At 42.8% G+C, this 22,439-nt stretch overlaps 1 protein-coding gene across 4 annotated transcripts in view; it reads left to right on the top strand.

Annotated features, from left to right (window-relative positions):
- The window catches only part of ptprua (protein tyrosine phosphatase receptor type Ua), a 272,911-nt gene that overhangs the window by 59,546 nt on the left and 190,926 nt on the right, over positions 1-22,439 (top strand). For all 4 annotated transcript variants that reach the window (XM_049602750.1, XM_049602749.1, XM_049602748.1 and 1 more), the window contains exon 2: positions 17,872-18,000. In XM_049602750.1, coding sequence (XP_049458707.1) covers positions 17,872-18,000 — 129 coding nt within the window. The remainder of the gene's footprint in view (positions 1-17,871; positions 18,001-22,439) is intronic.

Here is a 22,439-nt window from a genome sequence, read left to right as displayed (position 1 = left end):
CTTCCCCTGTTTGAAAGACCAGCAGCCGCCACTGTTGTGGGCACAATCCTGCCATGAAACACAGTAGTACTTTGGTAAAACAATTTCTTGGCACTGTTCTGTCAGACAGTGCAACTGTGGCTCTGTAAAAAACACCCACTTTACGTCACACTATCCCCAGTGGGGGAAAAACATGTTTTGTGCATAAAAAACTGCTTGTAAAACAGTGATGGGTCGCTCAGACACAACCGGTTGTGTTGTTTGTTGGTCTCAATCAGTGGTCTGCAGCCTGGCGTCTCAGGGACACCTAGGTGACGTACGTGGGAGACACGATGACAAAGCCAGCTCATACACTACGCCACTCGCAACAGAAACATACAATGCAAACATTTTCCACTGGCGACTGAGCTGTTCAGCCTCGACCTTTAAACCTCCCATACATCCCTGTTCCTTATGTGAGGCAGCTGTAAACTCTGCATTTAGCTCCACTGTCAAAAGAAGAAAGAGCGCTCTTCCTCGTGTTGTCCTCAAACTCAATAGAAACCCTGCTTCTCAAATCAATTAACTCAAGGTTGTTTTTTTTTCCAGAATACAAAACGTCTTGTTCTGGTATGACCTGCAGCTTATTGTGTCTAATTGTAGTCCATAACATCACATTTAAGAAGGATGTTGCTACATGTTTTTTTTTTTATGACTTGATGATTCATCTTTACTTTTCACTTGTGGCCACAATGTCATCTGTTCAGAAGCAACATCGTCTCACTTAAATCCTTAAATAGACCAAAAGCACCACATGTGCTCACAAGACAGCCTGAACGAGTGACATTTGTTCTCACTTAGCTCAGCCGATGTCCCCGCTATTTAAAAATGAAATAATGAATATTCATTCAAAGGGTAAGTGTACTCTATTCATTTGCAGTTATTGGCTCTTCGGGAATAAAGGGAAGCATTTAGAGGCTTTTTGAAGAGAATGGAGACTTTCTCTTTTCTCTCTCCCTCCCTGTCTTTCTTCCCCCAGAAATAGAGGTTACTCTAAATAATTGCCAGCATTATTTCCCCGCTTGCTGGAACTAAGCAGCTGGAAAAAGCCTGCTAAAAGACTGGAGAGCATCTTGGACATTTGGGTAATAATTCTTTATCATAATAACGGACAGCACACTCACGGCTAAGCTTCTTATTACGAGTGCTCATTTAAATGTATATGGTGCTGGAGAAAGTGCCGCTGATAATGTGATGTAAAACCTCTTGTTACTGAATTCCACTTTGTACCCCGGTGTCTTGCAGTCCTCACATGTGCTGCTGAGTGGTGTCACCTTGTGCTGCTGTTGAAATGATGCTTGCTGCATCTCGGGCGCAAAGTGGGGTGAGAAATAAAAATAAAGAAGTGAGAGCAGGAGACAGAAGGGCTTAGAGAGGGGAGTAAACGATGCCACCGGAAGGAAAGGATCAAGTGTTCCGCAGGGCATCTGAATCAAAGCCCTCTCTTCTCTCCTCTGCAGAGTGAGAGGGGAGGTGTGAGATGTAATTAAGTCAAAGCAAAGACAGTGCGACTCTCTCTGAGGAGCACTGATCTCTTTCAAAAAGGGGCTCTCATCACCGTGGTTACGGTGCCCTATTATGACTTAAGCATATTGTTTGTGTGTGTCAATGTGAGTGTGTACGTGCTGTGGTTTTAAGTGCTATTGTTGTAACAGCTGCTGCTGGGCTTGTTTATTTCCTTTAACTTTTTGACAGTTGGTTCTCAGAGTGGCAGCATTTCTGCTCACTGAACTCAACAACAGCACCAGGCGATATTTTCTTTAGCCTGAGTTACTTGGCTCAGATTAGAGTGAGCCTCGGGCCTCATATTCCTGACCCAAGCCTGACGTGCATCCCTTTTTTTATGTCCGAACCCGACAGTTATGGCCTGCCCTTATATCATGATTACACACGTGGTACGTTTAGGGGGCCTCTCTAGTATAGTGGTTAGAGCACTCGTCTTCCAGGTTCCAGGGTTCGGATCATAGGGTTGCAAGAGGTTCCCACTGCCGAATCGACTGGGATAAGATTCCTTAAGGAGGCTTCAGGATAAGGGAGTAACTCCGGACTCTGAGCCAAGTCCTCAACAAGGGCGCATCTCAAGCCTGTTGTAGACGGCAGGTTCCAGAAGTAACAGCGAATTCTTCACACGTGGCATGTTTAAATGACGAGCAAAAGACATTGTTTTAAATGAGTTTTACTATTGACATGTATCTATTTTCTTGTGTGTGTGTGTCTTTGTGATCATTCTGTGTCCCCACTCTGTATTTGGAAGTGTTTGCAGGTCCCTAAATGCAGCATCAGCACTGCTCTTCAAGGTTTATTTTCCATGTTTTAATTTTTCCTTCGTTGCAGTTTGTTGAGTTTAATCCGTCAATTAGTTTATAATGAGATTACAGTTCGATCATTGGATTCGATTAGAGGAGCAGCTGCTGCAGAGGCGAGTGAATCAAACTGTTAGAGTCAGCACTTGACTGCGAGATGTGTATTTTCCATGGGAATGCAGCCAGTTTTTCAAAAGTAGCTCGGAAAAACAATAAAAAAACACAGCACTGAAAAGAGAGAACTGTTGTGTTGTCTTTCTGTATAAATTAATAAATAGTTATGTTGCACTTTGGCTGTGCCTGGAGTTCTGCTGCTTCTTGGTGGTGCTCCGTATCATCAAATGATACATATATATTCCAGCCCTCGAAATTTACAGTCCAGTTTAAAAAATAGAAAATCAGGATGTGTGAGAAACCCTGCACCATGGATGGTTTCAGAGCTCCAACAATGCTCTTAAAGTTCTATTCACTGCTGCAGCTTCTGCAAGTTGGAAAGGCTTGGTGCCTCAAGCAAGTACACCGAGCATCAGGTATAGCGTATGTGTTTCTTTCATGTGCTGTCATGAAAATAACAAACCCTGCATTGAACAAGACGTAGCCCAACACAGACAGTAGATCCGTAATAGGCTGAACCTGATCCGAACTCAAACATCATTGTTAATATTTATCCAAACCCATCTTGACTCGTGTCGGGAATCCACAAAGTCTTGATGCAACAAAGATCCCAGTGACATCTTTCTTTTTGAATTTTTCATTTGTTATTTAACAGAGGGCAGTGTTGAAATGGAGGGTAGGGGTGGCATGCACCAAAGGTCCCAAGGGAGATATGCAATGTGACCATGCAGCTCCCCTTGAGACTTTAAAGCAGCACTGTTGTCGTACCAGTCTTGGTCTCGACCACTTTTCGGTGGTCTTGTTTTGAACTCCACTGCAGTTTTCCCCGGCTTGTTTCTGTCTTAGACAAAGAGGACTGAGGATTTTATTACAGCTCCAGGGATGTCACTAAATTGCCTGTGCAAAAGGGAGTGTTGAATAAGGATGGTGAAGTTAATTTTAGCTCCTTAGTGTTTGTTTGTATTGGTTTGCTCATAGAAAACAAAGGAAAATTCCCATACATAAAATACACCTCTGCAACGTCTTGCAGTGAATGTGAAGATGTGATCTTAATTAAAGGATCTGAATACTTCCCCCACCACTGATCATCTCAAAGAACTATGGCTGTTTGACGTCTAAAGTAAAACCACTGTCACAGGATCCTGTCTGGAAGTTAACAAAGTTTAAGCTGCGTCCCTTCGGACCTGGTCTGGGAAATAACTTGTACTGAAGCAGTGCACTGTTTGCATACACGAGGAGGTGTACCAAAGTGTGTTGTCTAGCCATGTGCCTGTTGGGATAGGGACGACAGGGAGGCTTTGCAGTCAGAGTGTTGTCTCAGTAATGGAGGTCAGGGCCCTGCAGCTGCCTGCAGCACCCGTGGGACGAGCCGCATCAGCGGTGTTGGGGCCTGTAGCGCTCTGAGAACAGAGGAGGGGAGGAGGGAGGATTGTCATCTGAACCCGTGCATCTGATCCCTCGGTATTCGGGGCACGTTCCCTTCCCTCGTTGATTTTTTTTTTTGTGTGTGTGTGTACAATATGTAAAAATAAATATTAAAACTTAGGAATGGCTTACTGAGAGTTCTGTTCTTGTGGCTGACCACCCGCAGTGAGTACCAGGACTGTGTGCATTACATATTCTGCACCCAACATGAAAAAGAAAGAAGCCGATAAATAACCATCACTGTCTTGCTGCAGTGGAGTTGTTTCCTCATTTGTGGTTTCACATGACTGAGTTCAGTCTGCTCGGAGCCATTCTGAGCATTTATTTTTACCATTTGATTGTATGGAAATTGACATCAAAGCCGTCGGGCGGTTGGCTGTCGTGACATCATGCAATCAGGCATGTTGTGTAAATCTATGCACGCCATTACCATAACTGGGAATAACATCCTGCAGATAGATGCAGGCTATTTTTGAGGCCTCTGTATTTTAAGTCTGGAGGATCGGATGTGTTTGGTCTTAAAAAATGCAACAGTTTTCTGAGAAAGTATGGCTCCACTTAAAATCATTCATTAATATGTCGCTTTTAATTGGCAAGGAAGGCTTTAAGCGCGGAGACAGCAATAATTTCCAATATGAATACATCACCACTAAACAGAGATATAAAGCTTTCAACTAATGCATTTAGGTCAGTCCTGATATGAATATTCCTCAGTTGCAGGGGACAAAAAAGACTTGACATAACCACTTAAAGTGGCTTCCCACATGAAGGTAAAAAGTGTCTCCTCCAGCACTCTTGATTAAATTTTTATATGCAACAGTAGCGTGAGCATATCTGTCATTTTCTTCCCTTTCTCCAGCGGTGAAGTGGCCCAGTGCTGTAATGCAGGTGCTGAAGGAAAACCCTCCGTCTTCTTAATTAGTGAGATTTGAGCCTCATTGGACAAGGTCTGTTCTTATTCATCAACCTCTATTCATGCGCCCCTCTCCTCATGACATCTCCAACAATAGCATTAACTGGCTAAGCAGTTCCGATTGCGGGAGATGGAGCCCTGTCATTGATGTCTCAGAGGAGGAGGGGGGAATGGGAAGATTAAATGAGAAATGAAAGGAGAGCACCCGGCCTAATGAAAAGTACCTGCTTTGTCCGCAGCGGGTGCTTTGTGGCTATCTTTTCCTACCTAAATAAACTGCTGGCAGAGAATTTATAAGCCATCTTCACGCTGACAAAGAGTGAGGTATATCTCTTAGCCAGAACCTTTTCTCTCTGTCGCTATCTAGTTTTCTATCTGGCTTGCTGGTATATCATGCAGCCACCCCTTTAATCTCGCTGTACACGGACCAGTTCATCTGTGCTGCAGTGTCGGGTCAGGTTAGACTGATACTCCAGGTACAAAACTGTGGAGAGACTGAAGTTTCATCCTTTTCTAAACAGGAAACTACTTCAATTTAAAGCACATTAGGTAATCAATGACCTTTTTCAATCTCTAATAGGTACTGTAGCAAATCCTTATCCAGTCCTTTGGTGCAAGTCATTTGGCTGCGTGTATCAACAACCCTCAATCAGTGGTTAGGTTTTTCTATGGGGGGCAAGGAATGGCCAAGGGCCCCCCTGACACAGTTGTGTCCAGTGAAAATAACTGGAGGCCGATATTACTGTCTTTAAAGAAGCAGTATGTAGTGTAGTGCAGCATCTAGTGGTGAGGACTGCAGATTGCAACTAGTCGAAACTGCACCCATGTGCCAAGCACGAACTCCTAGATTTCTTGAACAGGGTTCCCTCGGATCCTTAAAAAAGTCTTAAAAGGCATCGAATTCATTAATCTAAAAATAAGGCCTTAATTGGCATTAAAATGTCTTAAATCAATCTTTCAAAAGTCTTAAAAATGTTAACACATGGTAAGTAGGATTTTATGATTGTAATTGTTATCAAATCTAAAAATAATAGGTAACATTTACTTTTTTAAAAATAATTTGCCGAATAGCAGTAACGTCACGCAATCACTAGAGCGGAACCAACAAAACAATGATGTGTTTGCGGCCGTGACTCTCAGAGCAGATGCACGTTGTTCATGTAGCAGTCGGACCACATGGGAAAGTGTAAATTTAATTAAAATTGGCTGTCCAACAAAGATTTTTCTGGATGGCTGAAACTGGTACCAGGCAATTTATACGAGGCATGGTGTATTTTGTGCAAGAAATGTCTCAAACTCGGCACCATGGGAATCAGGGCAGTGGAGTCCCACATGCACAGCGCGAAACACAAAGCCTCAAAATCAAGCTGTCAACAAACGCCAGGTACTTCCCAGTTCTGTTCTACTCTCGTCTCTACCGTGCCTCCACCCCCATCTCTGATATCAACAACCGGAACAGCAGCACCAAATCTCCGGACAATGTTCGGGTGCACGCCTACACTAAAAGCAGAGGTACTGTGGTGAGCACCGTGACAAAGCACCAATCATACAAATCAAATGAGGGAGTTTTTTCATTTGTGTGGATTGTGTTGTTGGTCTTAAATTTCATTTCAGTTGGCATTAAAAAAGTCTTAAAAAGTCTTAAATTTAACTTGCCTTAAGCTGTAGGAACCCTGTTGAAAGTTCATTGTTCAGGGGGATTTTTACCAGGAGCTGAATTATCCGCAGAGGTCTCCTCCCCTCCTAAAATTTGGACGGGGCAAAATCTGTGTTTTTCCAACGCCAATTTTTCAAGGACACATAGAGATAGTGGTATCTTGTGAAACTAGAACCCCAAAGGCATCCATTAGTACCAGCCATGCTGACATAGCGTGTGGGGAACAGGGCCTAGTTATACTCCAGAGTTAATACATTTTGGCAAGGAAACAACTGGCATGGCCATTTTAAAGTGGTCTCTTGAACTCTGAACTCAAGATATCTGAATGAAAATGGGTTCTATGGGAACCAGTGAGTCAATGAGGGAACCTTGAGATGGCTTGTTCCCAGTAAATGCTTTGTTCCTTGTAATCAGTTGAAGCTGTATATTTGTATTTTAAAAGAAAAAGATGACCAGCCATCTTAAAGGACAATGAACTGCGAACACGATTGTTGTAGAACTCAAAATGTTACCGCTGTCTATGCTATTAGTTACATTAAATTTAAAATCAGAAACCAGAGTATATCAGTAAGAGATTGCTCAACTCTTGCACTGACACATGTCTGTCCTGTATACTTTGACAGCATGAAAGCATAAAGCATTCCTGAAGTTCAGTGATGACTTTTGGTTTTGGTGTGCCACCCTTAAGATGTCCAGTGGCCCCATCTGGCCACCCCTGTGAACAATTTCTAGGGGTGCCACTGGATACTGAAAGATGTATAAGAGTATTTCTGGCCTCGGCTGGCCCCAGCTACTGGGATTTTCCCTGAGTTGCAGTTAGGGACTGGAACCATCATGGACCAGTAATGAAACAATTTCACACAACAGCATATGCCCTCCGGTGCCAATCTCGCCTACCGCTCCCAACCTGAGTGTGCAGCATGCAGTTAGGGGAAATTAGATTTCAGATAGTGAGATTTTTACCTTTCACCACCCTGTGTGGAGTGTGGTGTGTGGGGGATCAGAATATGGCGAATTTGACCGAGATGGTATAGGACAGCTAAGACAGGAAGAGGAAGAGCTGGACAGGATAGAAAGAAAGAGAGATGTGCATGAGAAACATGGCTTCAGCTTCGAGGAGACATAGTTCATCCTCCTTTAATGGAGACGTATGGCCAGGTTTGTCTCAGGTTGAATAGACATATAGCCATTACCAGACCATTTACTCTACATTTACTGTCTTGTAAAGGTCACAAGAGCACAGTGGTTTGGTCCATCAGTCATAACATGCTTGGATATCTCCAGTCAAATCCCAATATCATGATAAATGATGATAAATGACTGCAGCTGTAGCGCCGCCAAGTGCATTTTGATCGATCTCTCCCCACATACGCCGTCTGTTTACTCACACAGGCTATCACAGTCGGCATTCTCAATCACAAAGATCAACCACTGCGTTCAGCCACGTGTGTTTTCATTTAATACCACTGTGGGCTTTTATACAACAGATTGTGTTGTGGATAACGTGTGGTTATGTTAAGGCAGTGCCACTTCTAGCTCATTTAGTGCCATTTGCTGTAGCTCAACAGTCAAAGTTCTGCATGTTTATTACCAAAATGCAAATAAACAACCTAGCAAACAAGAAAAATCGATAATCAATAAAGAAAGAATTACAAATTAATTTGTTCAGAAGAATAAAAAATAAAATAATATATGACATTAATTATTTTCCCAATTGAACTAGGCACTTATTTTGAAATTCTGGGCCGATACCGACACCAATGTTTTTGCCAGTAGCAGAGACGTTGGTGTTTATTTTATTTTTTTCCTGTGTGCCAGGGAAACACAGAAATCTATAAAAAATAATGAAGAGATTTAATGTTAATTTTTTTATTTATTTTTTTTATTTTATAATTTTATTAATATTATATTTAATTTATATTTTTATTATATACTTTATTACTTTATTTTTAACTCTTTTCTCGTTAACACACAGGTCTGAAAGACACACACATGCACAAACAAGACCTACAGAATACATGCACAAAGTGGAGAGATGTCAGAGTGAGGGGGCTGCCTTGGTCAGGCGCCCCGAGTGGTTGGGGGGTTCGGTGCCTTGTTCAAGGGCACCTCGGCAGTGCCCAAGAGGTGAACTGGCACCTCCCCAGCCACCAGTCCACACTCCATATTTGGTCCGGACGGGGACTTGAGCAGGCGACCCTCCGGTTCCCAACCCAAGTCCCTATGGACTGAGCTACTGCCGCCCCCTAAAGTCATTCAGCCATTCAGTCCTTCATTACACTTCCTTTGAATGAGTACAAATTCAGTAATACATATTTATGAAACAACCTGTAACATAATCTTCTTTCACGTAAAAAACATCTTTAAAAAAATATGCAAAAGTTATTTTAATATCTATGGTACATCATAATTACAGTACTGTAAAAACATCTTTAAATATCTCCTTCAGACAGCTGCATTTATTTAAGTTTCTTGCCAAAAGCTACATTTTACAAGATTGCATTGAACGCATCATGAGAACGTTACAATGTACCTCTGCCCAGTGCTAAAATTTACTGAACAGAGCTCGAATGCTTCAAATCAATGCAACCTTCGTGAGCAGTTTGCTGCACCCACCCACTGCTTAGAGGAAACGATAACTAGCTGTCTCCTGCCGATTTCAACAAATATCTATTTTTTAGTGGCACAAATGCCGTCAGTGTCTTGTTAAAAACAAATAGTTTTGTTCTTTGTTGGTCTTGAACAGTGGTCTGCAGCGCGGCAGCCGTCCCACCTTGATCTCACCCCGTCCTCCACCTCCCAGTGGGAAAGTTGACTCACACATAATCAGATTTACGTGACATTAGAAACGTTGATATGATATAAAATGTACAGATATATCTGTTTGCAGAAACCCCCTGAGCTGTTTATGTCTCTCACATATAAGCCACATTTTATGTTCACGTTACTATAGTACACTCAGCTCACTGTTATGTGTATGCATGAGGTAAATCTGAAGTGCACGTATTCCCACAGTGCTCTCTGTTTTATGAATACTAGTTAAAGCATGGTGACGTGGCAGAGTGATAAGCAAAGCAGGGCAGAAGTGAGTAATGAGTAAAGGATGTAAAATAAATGTCTGAAATATTCACAGAATCGGCTGTACAAATGTTTTACGATGAAGGAAATGCACTTTGTCAGACCCCGAGGATCCACACAGTGGGTTTTGGTGATGTAAACATAACTTTTGTCTGTTTACAAGAAAACTCCACGGGGCAGCTTTAATGTGGCGTACACTGCGCATGGTTTCTGTGTGTATGCATAATTTATACATCACTTCTTGTGGGTGTAACAGTGGTCTCAGTGCAGGTTCAGGTTGAAAAGAGTAAAATTCAATGAATATTTTTGTGCATGGAAAAGGTCAAGTTTATACTGCCGACTTCCAAATATTGTCTCTTTGTGACTTTGGTCTGAATGCTGCATATTATCTTCTGTATTGTCAATCAAAAACCAATATTGGCTGAACCTACAGTCGACCTGGAGTGTTGTTTCTCTTAAATAGAACTACTCCACTCTTTTACCTATTCTTCTTCTTTACCCCGCTCCCTCTCTCGCACTGCTTCCCGTCCTCCTCCTCGGTAACGCTTCTGAAATTGCAGTGCCTGTTATTAATGGTCTATGAAGAAGTGGTGTTGGGATTATTCCTGTGCTGGCTCACTATTGATGAGCTGTACAGCTGCGTCTCTCTCTTCCCCATCCCTCCCTCCCTCCACTCCCCCATCCCTCCACCCGTAAGTAAACTTGTCAGGTCTGATGCATTGCCTGCACACGCTCAAATGCAAATCACGCAGCGGCGGAGCTTTATCTCAAACCAAACAAGAGCAGCGGCAGAACATCCTGGATCCTCGGTCCCAACAGAGCTGCTGTATCTGAGAGGCTCTGATTAAAGGAGTGCCAGCAGAGCTCTGCTGCTGGTTACACAATATTAGGTGGTTTGCCTGCGGAATTTGCTTTAATGCAACGGGAAATGAGCTTAACAGGTCGAGCTGCCTTATCAGCACAGGGTGAGATTTTTTTGGTCAGGTTTCACCCAGTCAAGTTTAAGTGAGTTTAATTTTTAAGTGCGGGCAGATTAAGTGGGAAGAATGGCGCCCTGTGTGTGGAGGGAAAAAATCTGCATTAGAAACAGTGACTCAAATACAGGAGGGGTTTTTTCTTGAAACATAAGAAAAGAGAGCATCAATCACAAGAGGGGAAGTCCAAAGGTTTCTTTTTAATGGAGCTTTCAGTAGCATTTACAGTTCATGTTCTTCAAATGAGCAGCGAAAGGCAATCTTTCACACTGGCAGGCTTCCATATAGCTGGATATATATCCGTGAGAATCAGCCGCCACTCTGCCCTGCACTATGTTATCCTCGTATGAGTAATTGCAAATGAGTGTCTTTGTTAAATCTGTATATAGATGATTTAAGCCTCTCTGAGAGGGAGCTGCACGGGAACACTGTGATCAATAGAAACCCATCCTCATCTCAGACTTCTTTGATTACCTCTTGGTGTTTTATACTGTATAGCTTTTTTTGAGACGGAGGAAAAAAAAATCTTGTTTTCCTCAGATCCTCTTGTTATACTGTTATCTGTGATTTGTTTTCATTATCCCCGCCCCTCGTTGGCTCTGCTCTTTCTCTCTCGTTCTTCTGTTTGAGGGCTCTTCACCCAGCCCACGCTTTTCTGTCTCGCCCCTCTAATTTATCTCTCCCTCTCCAGGATAAATGCTTTGTAAGAGGCTTGTGTTTTCCTCCCTCTCCATCACAACCTATATGTGATGTGCCGGCTGCGCGGGCTATTAGTCAGGGCGGTGGCGTTCACTGTAAAAGAGGGCCGGGCCGGACGGTCGTACCCGGGGTCCATCACGAGCACTTGAGGCTGGTCTGTACCTTCCCGCATTAATCTCCCTCCAGGGCCTCTTCTGCCTTACAGCCACTTTGTGCAGCAGAGTTATGCTCTCCCCGCTGCTTTCTGACTTTGATCCTACACAAACACTGCTAACTGGATTCAATTAACGCCCTCTACGCACACAAGAAGGAATTAAACTCCTGACTGGTTTTGAAAGAACAGTCTACCCATCATACTGGGGTCCTGCAGAAGTCTCCGCGATCCTTCGCTGTAAGGTGGTCGTAAATCTCAGTCTGCCCCATCTTAAGTTTGTTTTTTGTCTTGATGTTTAAATAAAATCAAACACATTAGATATATATCTTCAGTGACAGGGACATTGGCAACAACCAATAGCTGCGCTCTCTCCAGCACCAAACAAGCAGACAGTAAACATGGATGGGACTCCGGGGAGAAGAGAGAACATGAACAAGTCTCAGTGCTCTTGTAGTTTGGAAAAGGAGGGGAAACTAGTGGAGCTGTGGAGTGAACAAGAGTGGCTGTGGATCTGATACACCAACCAGCACTTACTTTAGGGAGAATCTGAATTTTTGAAGCAGTTCACCTCTCATTCACACGGTCCCCTCCCTCTTTAGTAGTACAACGAACCAATGGAGGCTGGAAGCAATTTGAGTTGACAAAATCCAAAATGTTGTGTGTTTTTGCAGACACTTAAGGGAATTTTTAAAATGTCATATGTCTTAAAGGGAGTTTGGACTAATAGTTTCCACCAGGAGCAGGATGGGAAATAATTTCAAAAGGAATCTAGTTGTAGTCTTGCAAGTAGTGACACTGCAACATCCCCAGTCTATGTAAACTCATATAGTGACAAAAGGGACATTAGGTGTAGATCATGTCATCCCAACATCCCTGGTTGTCGCTGCTATTAACTTGCCTGGCATCTTGCCTGTCGCACCTCCTCCGGTGCACTTGGGGTCAGCTGCAGGGTCTTCAGCTGGTGCCACCTTTCACTGATGTTTCGTCCCCTAGCCAGTACATCTCCGCGTTGGGTGCCAGTGGCTATATAGGGACGTCTCGCTGCCACTTCCTGCAGCTGGCGTGTCCCCATATGTTGTCCCTCCTCCGTAACCGCAGCCAGCAGCTAGCTCTCTCTGCCTCCTCTGCCAGCTCCTTGATGGCCCTCTGCAGCCTTGTTACATGTCATACCCCTTGTCCTCTTTTCATGTTTTCTGTCTCTTTCTGCTTAAAACTGCCAGTAAATGCAAAATGGCGACCAACAACGCCATTAAAGACATCATTTTTTTGTTATTTGGTTGTGTTGACCCTTTAATGGCTTAAAGCTAATTTAAATCAGACACTATAAGCATGTTTTATCATCTGTTTTTGATGCTTAAAGGGATAGTGCACCCAAAAATGAAAATTCAGCCATTATCTACTCCGAGGGAGGCTCAGGTGAACGTTTAGAGTCCACCTAATGGAGGCTGACGGCACCCCAGATTCTCGTCTGTAGTGATCCAAGTGTCCTGAAGCCCCGACATAAAAAGTTGTTTGGAAAAACGTCATTTGAACTCTGTTTTTAGCCTCATTGAGTGTGTTTAAAAGGTCTTTAGTATCCCGGTTTTGATTGTGTTTTTTAAGTATCCCGTTTTTTTGTTTGTGCATGTAAACACCATATCCCGAATTCAGAAACCGGGTTATGCCCTTTTCCCGGTTTCAAGAAACCCAGATGTGCCACCTAGAGTACTCCGATAGAAGCTGAGATACTGGAGCATACGCCTTATCCAGGTCTGTGACAGCTGCCCGCCGTATGCGCAGGCGCCAGAGTGACGCACTACATATACAAGCAACATGGCGGCAACGAGAGCTTCCCATTTTTGGAGCGATGAAGAGACCAAATTTTGCCTGAAAATGATGAAAGAACATAACTTCGTGTTTAGACGGCAGAAGACACAGATATGCCGACCTATTCAAGTCTGTTGCGGACAAGCTACATGACGCTGGTTTTTCAACATGAGTATTTACTAACACTAAGCCCGCTAAAAGCCACAGAGGTCTCATTTTTGTCCTTCTTCTAAATATAATAAATATATCACATTTCCTGTTCAATCTCTTGTAAACAAAAGATGTAAAAGACGTAACACACGCCTGCACAGATTGGATGCAGTGATCAGAAAACGGGTTACTGGTATTTATCATGTATACAGGGATATGAATAACCGGGTTTCTCTGTGTTCCATGTAAACATCATATCCCAGATATGCTCAAAGCCGGGATAAGCCTCAAAACCGGGATACTAAAGACCTTGTTAACACAGTCATTGTAGCCTGTAGCTCTAATTGCCTCTCTGTATGCGGCACTCACATGTGCATGTTTGCGCGCGAGACCAGCGAAAGCACGTGAACACACATGAACGCGGTGCCCATGTCTCACGGTCTCGCACAAGCACACACACGTTCAAATGATGTTTTTCCAAACAGCTTTTTATGTCGGGACTTCAGGACACTTGGATCACTACGGACGAGCAGTATGGAGATATTTTATGGTTTCAATTATGTGTTTTTGGACGTTTGAATTTGGGGCGCCGTCAGCCTCCATTAGGTGGAGTTGTGCTGCTATGGGTGAGTAGATAATGGCTGAATTTTCATTTTTGGGTGCACTATCCCTTTAAATCATACTTTTTATTTTTCAGTGTGTCCAGAAATCCTACGAAAAGACCAAAACTAACAATGAACGTATCAAACAAGTACTGTGTGCCTTATATCTGCTTCCTCGGTGCCATAGAGCTCACTGGTGTCCATAAACACAATCAGTGAGCCACACTGTTACACTGGATGACATGTTCCTCCATTAGTCTGAACACACACACACTGTAGTTTGAGTCAATCCAACACACACCATCCTGCTGCTGTAAATACTCACTAGAGTACCAAATGCGTATTAATCCCCTGCTGAAAATAGTCCCCCCAAATTTGCACTGTTTAGACCTGTGTGACAAAATATTTGCTAAATACTGCAGTGACCAGTTGCTGTAGGAAATCAGTCTTAAAGAGAAGACAGTATACACATGTGGCTTGTTTCTGTGAGGAAACAGAATAACGACAGCCTTATCATTTAAGTTTTGAAGTTAACATTTAAAAAAAAAAAAAAAAAGGAAGTCAGAGACATGACTAATATTGGGTTTTCCCCTCAGAATTCCGACATATCGTGGGGAAGCCTCTGAAACAGTATTTAGACCATCACTGAAAGCCGTATTAATGAGATTTTTAGCTGCCTCATGCAGGCTTTGCCGGCTGTTGAGTAAAATCCCCCAGCACCACACAGAGGATTCCTCTGATCAGTGGTCTCGTATAAAATTAGGAACAAGAAAAACATTTTATTGCTCGCTCATGTAGAATGTGATGAAACACTGCAATTGATTTCGCATCAGAGCAGGAAGGTGACTTGGATATGAACCCCTGGAACTGGCACAACTCATGTCTGGTTTGACTGGATTACAACAGTTGGAAGGCACAAGGTGGGAATGTCTCCTGAGGAATCAAAAAGCTTCATGACCAATCATTTTTTCTTCCTGTGGTAGAAAAAAGAGCAGAGAATATGCTGAAGTTGAGACAGGAGGACAAGCCCAACATGGATAACACATTCCAGGCATGATATCTAACGACAAGCTCGGGTCTTGTTTGGCAAATTACCCATCCTTACCTTTCAAAAAGGAGGCCACCACGTTCTTGCACATATATTTATTTCTCCCTCTTTGTTCTCTTCGTGAGAAACTTGTCAGCTGTGACAGTGGCTCACTAAAGTTATCTCGAGCACCGCCGTCCGCGTCTCTAGGTGTTATTGCTGCTCTGCATGGTGGCGCATTGCTCGGGGACTGTGCTGAACGCCGCCGCGCTGTCGCCTCTGATAAGCAATTAGCATTCTCAAAACTGCTTTCTCTCGCATTCAACTTATTATTATGTGGAAATTTCAGCAATCTCAGTCCCACGTCGAGTCCCTGTTGCTGTGATGAACACAAATAATCCATTCCCACAGTCGTTACGGCTTTCGCCTGTGTGACATTGACAGATTCATTATAATTTTATTCATTTTTAAGTAAACATCAAAACAGCAAACAACCTCGGCTAACCACACACACATTGGAAGGAATGCATACATCAGTAAGAATTTAGCAGAATGCACGTGGCTTTTCTAATTACATGGTTTTGCCCTCCTGCTGCCAGAGACGCTCATTTGGGCACTGAGAGGAACGCGTGCGCTAAAAGCAAAGGAGGCTGGGAAGGATGAGTCTTAATGAGGGGAATCAGTGGAACGTGTCTGATGGTGACATTTCTTCCTGGAGCTGGAGGGCTCTCAATGAAAGGCAGGCCTTCACCGTGGGGCCTGCTCCACCACTCAGCCCTCTCATCCTCAGATAACCGGGCACGGCGCAGCACAACAAGCAGCCCTCACACAGGAGGCAATTAAAACTCTGATCTGCTTACGCACCCGGAAACACTCGCTTGGCTGCTGCAGGCGGAGGGGAAGAGGGGCCGGGGGGGCGGGGACGCTCGCTGGTGGTGGGGTGGTGATATTTGTTTGTCAGCAGGAAGGGCGAAAGCGGTGGTCCAAAATTAGCTGTCTTGGTAGTTTATTGCAACATTCAATATTTCTTCAGACTTCAAACTTATACATTAATAAAGAAAACAGATGGAGCCTCGAAACAAAAAGCAACATTTGGGGGGGTAGGCCAAACGGGATAGTATTAAGTAGAAGCTGGCACGGAGTCAGAGTAGCTCTTTAACACCAGCAGCGCCTCTGCCAAGCCTTAATGCGATCTGTTAGTGAACAGGATCCTGGGACTGCAGTGGGCTCAGGGCGTTTGGAGTTAGCTAAAGCTGCAACAGCAACAACATTTCTGCTAAAACCATTAAAGATTTATGATTTACTACAACTTGGATTTTATTTCTGTTGCTCCGCCGAACAGTTTTATTGACTATGATGTAATTGTTTTCATGAAAGAAGGTTTTGAGATCTTAGAACGTGGTGATATAAAGAAACATGAGCTGTCAGACAGGTTGTAAACAAAACTGTTTCACACAACGACGGCCGAAACAACAAAGCTAAAACTGAAAGTAGTCGCCTGTAATGTTGGGGCGGCTGTGGCTGAGGAGGCAGAGCGGGCATCCACTAATGGCTCTTACAGTCTATTGGGTACCGAAAACTGGTTCAAATATGTTACCGGTTCCTAAACGACCGGTACCTACCAGACCGAATCATGAAGCAGATTCCAGTACCTCATTGTGTGTGTAGTGAGTGTTCCGTGACAGTGAGAGTTAAACGAAGCAGTACTTTGTGTACAGTTTGGGCTGTTTGTCAGTGAATAAATGCTACAACTCCTCAAGACTCAAGCCAAGTTCCTGTGTCTCGCCTTCTGAGTAAAAGGAAAACCAAAAACATGCAGGTTAATTGGTGACTCTAAATCGTCCGTAGGTGTGAATGTGAGCATGAATGGTTGTCTGTCTCTATGTGTCAGCCCTGTGATAGTCTGGTGACCCCTCGGCTCAGGTTGTTTTCATTTACATGCAATGGATTCTTATGAATGTCACTGGAAGCACCACGAGGGGGAGGAACAGGTTATCTATTTAATGCACTACTGTGTGGATGTACTACAGCGTAAAGTTTCACTCCACAGTGTTTTAGTGGTTAGCCAATTCGTCAACCCAAGGAACAAAACCAACAGGTTTAATAATAGAGTCATTATTTCTAAAGCAAACATTCAAAACAAGCAATTTGAAGGGCACTCTGAATAACTGTGATGAACAGATTGATGATTAAAATAGTCTAAAGATCAATCAGTGAAGAAAATAATCTTTCCTTCCAGCTCTAAAAGACATGCATCACTGATGAAGCGGAGCAGAGCATATGGCAAACACCTATGCATGACCACAAATTGGTCCTCCCAAGTCCACACTATTCATTTTTAGATTTCCTGAAGTGCACCTGTGTTTTCTAACCAATTAAACAAGAACACAGCGTTTTTGTCCCCCAGCTTGACAACCCAGTTGTGTGCTTTAAAAGCCTGTGGGTTGTGTGATAATGGCAGAATGGTGAATGCAACCATTAGAGGCCAGACAGGGTTGGGTCACCTTCACAGGCTAAGAGCCAGGCTGTTGCTGTCCTCCATCAAGTGAAGAACCCCTTTCTCTGCTCTGTCACTGCTGCCCATTATTTCTGGCTATTTGGGTGACCTGTGGTTGTTGTGTCATTTTCACACCACAGGGCTAATTGCACCAAATGGTGGTAAATTTGGAGGGAACAGATGAGACATGCAGTCCAGGCTGACCGCCTGGTGACAACCATTAGCTATAATTTAGCTTATAGCTTCAAAGATTCTCAAGGAGTTGATGTATTAACACATTTACAGTGTGCCTGTGGTGATATAACAGAGCAGTCATTTTGTTGTTGGACTACAGTATGATGCACTGTCTTACCAGTTTTCTCATGGTGGCAAAGAAATTTTACTAATAGCAACAAGGTTTTTATTGTAATCTGTTTCTCTTAATCGAACACATTTTGCTCCTTCCTTGCTGCAGCTGGCTGTACCTTTGACGAGGACTCAGACCCTGGCTTGTGTGAGTACCGACAGGGACAAGAGGACGACTTTGATTGGCAGCTGATCAGGACCTACAACTGGCCACACCCGACCCCAGACCTTCTGAGAGGTAGGCTTCTAACACACCAAAGCGCACCAACTTGGCTTTGTAGCATAAAATCCAGTTTCAGACTTAGAATCTGTGTGTTGTGGCCGTGGACGACGTGTCTGGGGTGGGTTTTGTTTGTGAGTGCTGTGTACCCTCTCTGAATTCAGAGGTTTTTGCAGGTCAGTGAATGCAGCGCAGGCGGACTTTTTTCCTCTCAGCAGCGTTTGTTGAGTTTGACTCAAGTCTGATCAATCAGAGCTGATCAGATCATCAGTATATAAGATGAGCAGCTGCTGCAGAGGCAAGTGAAAGCAAATGTTTAGACCCAGAGCTGGACCCTGGGGTGCATGTTTCCATTGTAACACAGCCAGTTTCATCTAAAGGAGGTTGGAAAAACGATGGACAACTCTGAAATGGGAGCGCTGTTGTTCTAAGAAGTAAAGTGCTATATTTCTATATGAATTCACAAATGGTTAAGTTTCACTTTCACTGCCCCTGGCGTCTGTGCCCAGAGTACACTCTGCGCTCTGACTAACCAACTGGCTGACATATTCCAACAGCGCTTCTAATGAATGGTCCAGCACTAAAAATAAAAAATCAATATGTGGCAGCAGATGCTGATATCATGGCAGGCCGCCACCAATAAATGAGTATGTGGGAAACCCTGTTTTATTCATTTCAAGGTAGTTCAAGATTCTAGTTTACATTTTCAGACTTCTACAGAACTAATGAACACGAGCTCTTCTGACTTGAAGTGTCTTGACTGTTGAATGAATGTGCTGCAGAGTTTAAGGTTCAAAAGAAACATGATCGGCACATTAGCAGACTTCCCAGCATGCATTGCTTTAGAGTTAAAACCCTCCCGAGATGCTCTTTTTATTAGCATGAATAAAACACATATGATGGAAAGCTCCTGCATGTAAATATTCCATGTTAGGATAAGTCAGTTCTTGCAGCAATATATATTTAGTAAAAACAAACATGATCCGGAGAAGCTCCTCGTCTAGAAATAGAGTTATAAACAATGCTGTTTGGTACACAAACACAACACAGAATAACCCACCAGTCTACTATAAAGAGGCTTGCCGCAGCTTTTATGTGCTGTGCTGTTTTTCAGACTGTTCATTATGGGAGCTCTGTGAATATTCAGAATAAAATAATGACACATTTAATGAAAACAAATTCACTGTAAACTGACTGGGACTGTTTGTGCAGGATTCTGTCAATTACCAGAAGGGAACTGAAAGTCCAAACATCAAGTCCTAAATAATTTCAGAGCAATCAAGGCAGGATAATTGTCCGGTTTTGGATGGGGAGGGTCCAAAGAAAGGAGCTACAGTACTGCATTATCACTGCCAGTGCTGTAGAAGTTACTTTCAAGAGTTAGATGTTTTTGACAACATTTCTAAAGCCGAGTAACATTGACTGAACCTCTGCAGGGCGATTTTTAATGGGCATGTAGTCCTTGGTAAAAAGTTATTTTTTTTAATGTGGATGATTCGCAACACTGGTGATTTCAGTGAAATACAGAAAATGTGAAAGAATTTCCAAATATTAAAAAAGTCATTTTTATTCAAGCAGTATCACAGTTTACAAAAATACCATCTCTTCATATGTTGCTGTGCTAAATGTTTGATTTAATATAGAATAAGATAAAGAGATGACTTTAAACACATCACAAGTGAAGTGATCAGGAAGGGGCAGGGTTCAGCACAGATTTGGATTTGTCCATTGCAGTGGTATCAAAATATATCCAGATATTATCTCAGCACAGACTGTACTCCACCTCCTCCTCACCTATTATCACAGTGTATGTCAGGTGCATCCCATCAGATGCATCTGCAATTGAATTTTGCCCCCCGACTCACTTCTGTTTAATAAGCTGTAAACTCTGACTGGTGCTGAACAGAAAAAAAGCACACATTTGCTTGGCCATGCAGCCAGAGAAGAGTCATGGTGACTGTTGGATGTGTTGCCTCAGGGAGACCTCGAACTTCATCACCTTGTGCAAAGCAAATAAACAGTGTTTTGGGGGTTTGTCTTGATTTATGCACAATGCGAAGTCGTCTGTATTGTTCCTTAGAACTACAGCGTTTATTATGTCCCTTCAAAATGTGGCGTGAGCAATCGAGACCCAATTGATTACTGTATTTTTGCTCCTTTCGTCTCATTATGGTGAGCTGTTTACTTTGAACGACTCAAACACGATGCCCTTTGGTGCAACGGCTGAAAGTCTATATAAATGCAGCAGAACGTCAAATTACTTAGAGGACAGAGCCTTTCGGGCTGTCTCTCAGTCTCATCTCAGAACTGAAGGTAACTTGACAGTGCTAAAAAACTTGAGTTTGTGTCGTAGAAAGAAATATCAAATCTTAAAGCTGCACCAGTCAATTCTTTTATATTAATCATGGATTCAATGTCTTAATGTAGTGTATTCTAAAAGTGTCTTTCATAGTGATGATCCCAGAAAGAATTATCACCCACCTCTGCAGGTTCCTTCATCTCTACAGAGTTATTTAGCCCATTTTAGGTCATTGTTTTGGTTTAGCGACAAGCTAGCAAACTTTTAGCAGATATTTCCCTGAAAGAGTTGATGGGGACTCAAAGCTGAAAGGAGACTGATTATTGGACTTACTTATGTGAGATGGACCAAAAAAAATGGACGAATTATAATCTTGCATGTCTGCTGCATGTATAGAGAGGCAACTGTTTGCTAACATGCTCTTCGTGAGACTTTATTAGGTTATAATATGTCAGTGCTGTCTTCTGCTGCCCCCAAGTGGCCATAAACATCAATACTGCTTTACACTTATTGTCTGTAAGTGTCATGCAACCTTTTACCAATGGAAATATTTGTAACTTGCTCAGGGCCTAACAGCAGATAGTCATTGTGAGAGACAAGCAGGTGAACATAGTTGAGCATTTAGTGGCTAAAGAGACTTTTTTTCCTCAGGAGTTGGAAGAGACCAAAACAGAACTAAAAGAGAGTAAATATTCAGCCCACTCCCATCCCCAGGTCATGATTACTTTGATATCACATATTTTTGTGATATCAACGCTGAAGACACCCTTTAGTGTCTTTATGAGACACACGTGGCTGTCAAATAACTCCAGTGTAAACCCATCTGTGGCAATAGTTGACACTGAGCGCAACTGATGTAGTTTAAAGAGCAAGAAAGTCTGCGTGGGGCACAAGAGATGGAAGGTGGATGGCTCAAATAAAACAGGACTTTCACCCAGGAGACCACAGTTTGTGTCACATGTGAAACCAAAAGAAAATGTTGTTTTAACACTGCTGCCTATACCTAACCACGACCTTTTTACAACTTTAACACCTGTCACCTTCACATAGAGACACTAAAGGATGCCCTGCGTGTTGCTATACGAGACACCCAGGGCCGTAACAAAGGTAGAAACAAACATAACTCAACAAGAGTGCTAGTTTTTTGGTGTCTGTTAGATAAATAAACAGCTGTTTGCTAAGATGTTCACCATAACAGCTTTATAAGATGATGTCAGATGCGTTTTCAGCTGCTTCCAAGAGGCAAAAAACAACGAAAATAAGAAAAAAACTGCAGCTTTAACATTAATTCCTAATATCATGTCATGTCTTCTTGGACTACGGTGACTGAGTATAATTAATCACTCAGTTTAGAGCCACAGCTAAAGATTATTTTCATTATCCATTAATCTGCCAGTAATTTTCCTGAATAATCCATTAATCCTTTTGTTTATTATGTGCTATAGAATAGTTGTATCCCTTGTTTTATGCGGCTGTCATCCCCACACCAAAGACGTTCAGTTTACTTTCATCCACGACAAAGAAAAGCAGAGAATCCTCATATTTGAGAAGCTGAACTCTAAATTTTTGACATTTTGGCTTGAAACATGACTGAAACAATAAGTCAACCAACCAATGCAGTCAACCGACTAATCGTTTTAGCTTTTGAATGTCATTATGCTCGTACATCCTGAAAAGAAACTACAGACACACTTCCCTCCCTCGCATTTTAACAACCCCTGGTGAGTGTAGTAAGAAAGATGGAGCAACAAATACTTAATGTGAAAATCAAGAAAAAGCAGGAGGGATAATGATTACACAAACTGTTGACGTGCTGTGAAATCTGGCTCTTCTCACCACAGTCTCTCACTCATGTGTCCTGAAGAACATGTGAACATGCTTTATTTCCACTCCGGTTGAATGTTAATGGATGCTGAATGGGACTTACAGCCTTCCTCTATGTGCTCGTTTCCGCAGAGATTTATGCCAAACAATCTTATTACCTTGGACCCTGTTCCAGTCATCAACCTACTGACAGCCTGTTTTCTCACATTCAGCCTTTTGCTGCTTTTCTATTTAAGTTTGTCATGCATCTACTCAGGTGGCCTGCTTCCAATCTGCGCTGACATTTTACATGTATGTTTATTTAAAGCAGTCTATGTTTTCTTAGGTAATACGA

Source organism: Epinephelus fuscoguttatus, linkage group LG17 (genome assembly GCF_011397635.1).
Source record: "Epinephelus fuscoguttatus linkage group LG17, E.fuscoguttatus.final_Chr_v1".
NCBI classification, from domain to species: Eukaryota; Metazoa; Chordata; class Actinopteri; order Perciformes; family Serranidae; genus Epinephelus; species Epinephelus fuscoguttatus.
Note: the sequence above shows the minus strand (reverse complement) of the source record. Positions and strands in the feature narration are given on the sequence as shown.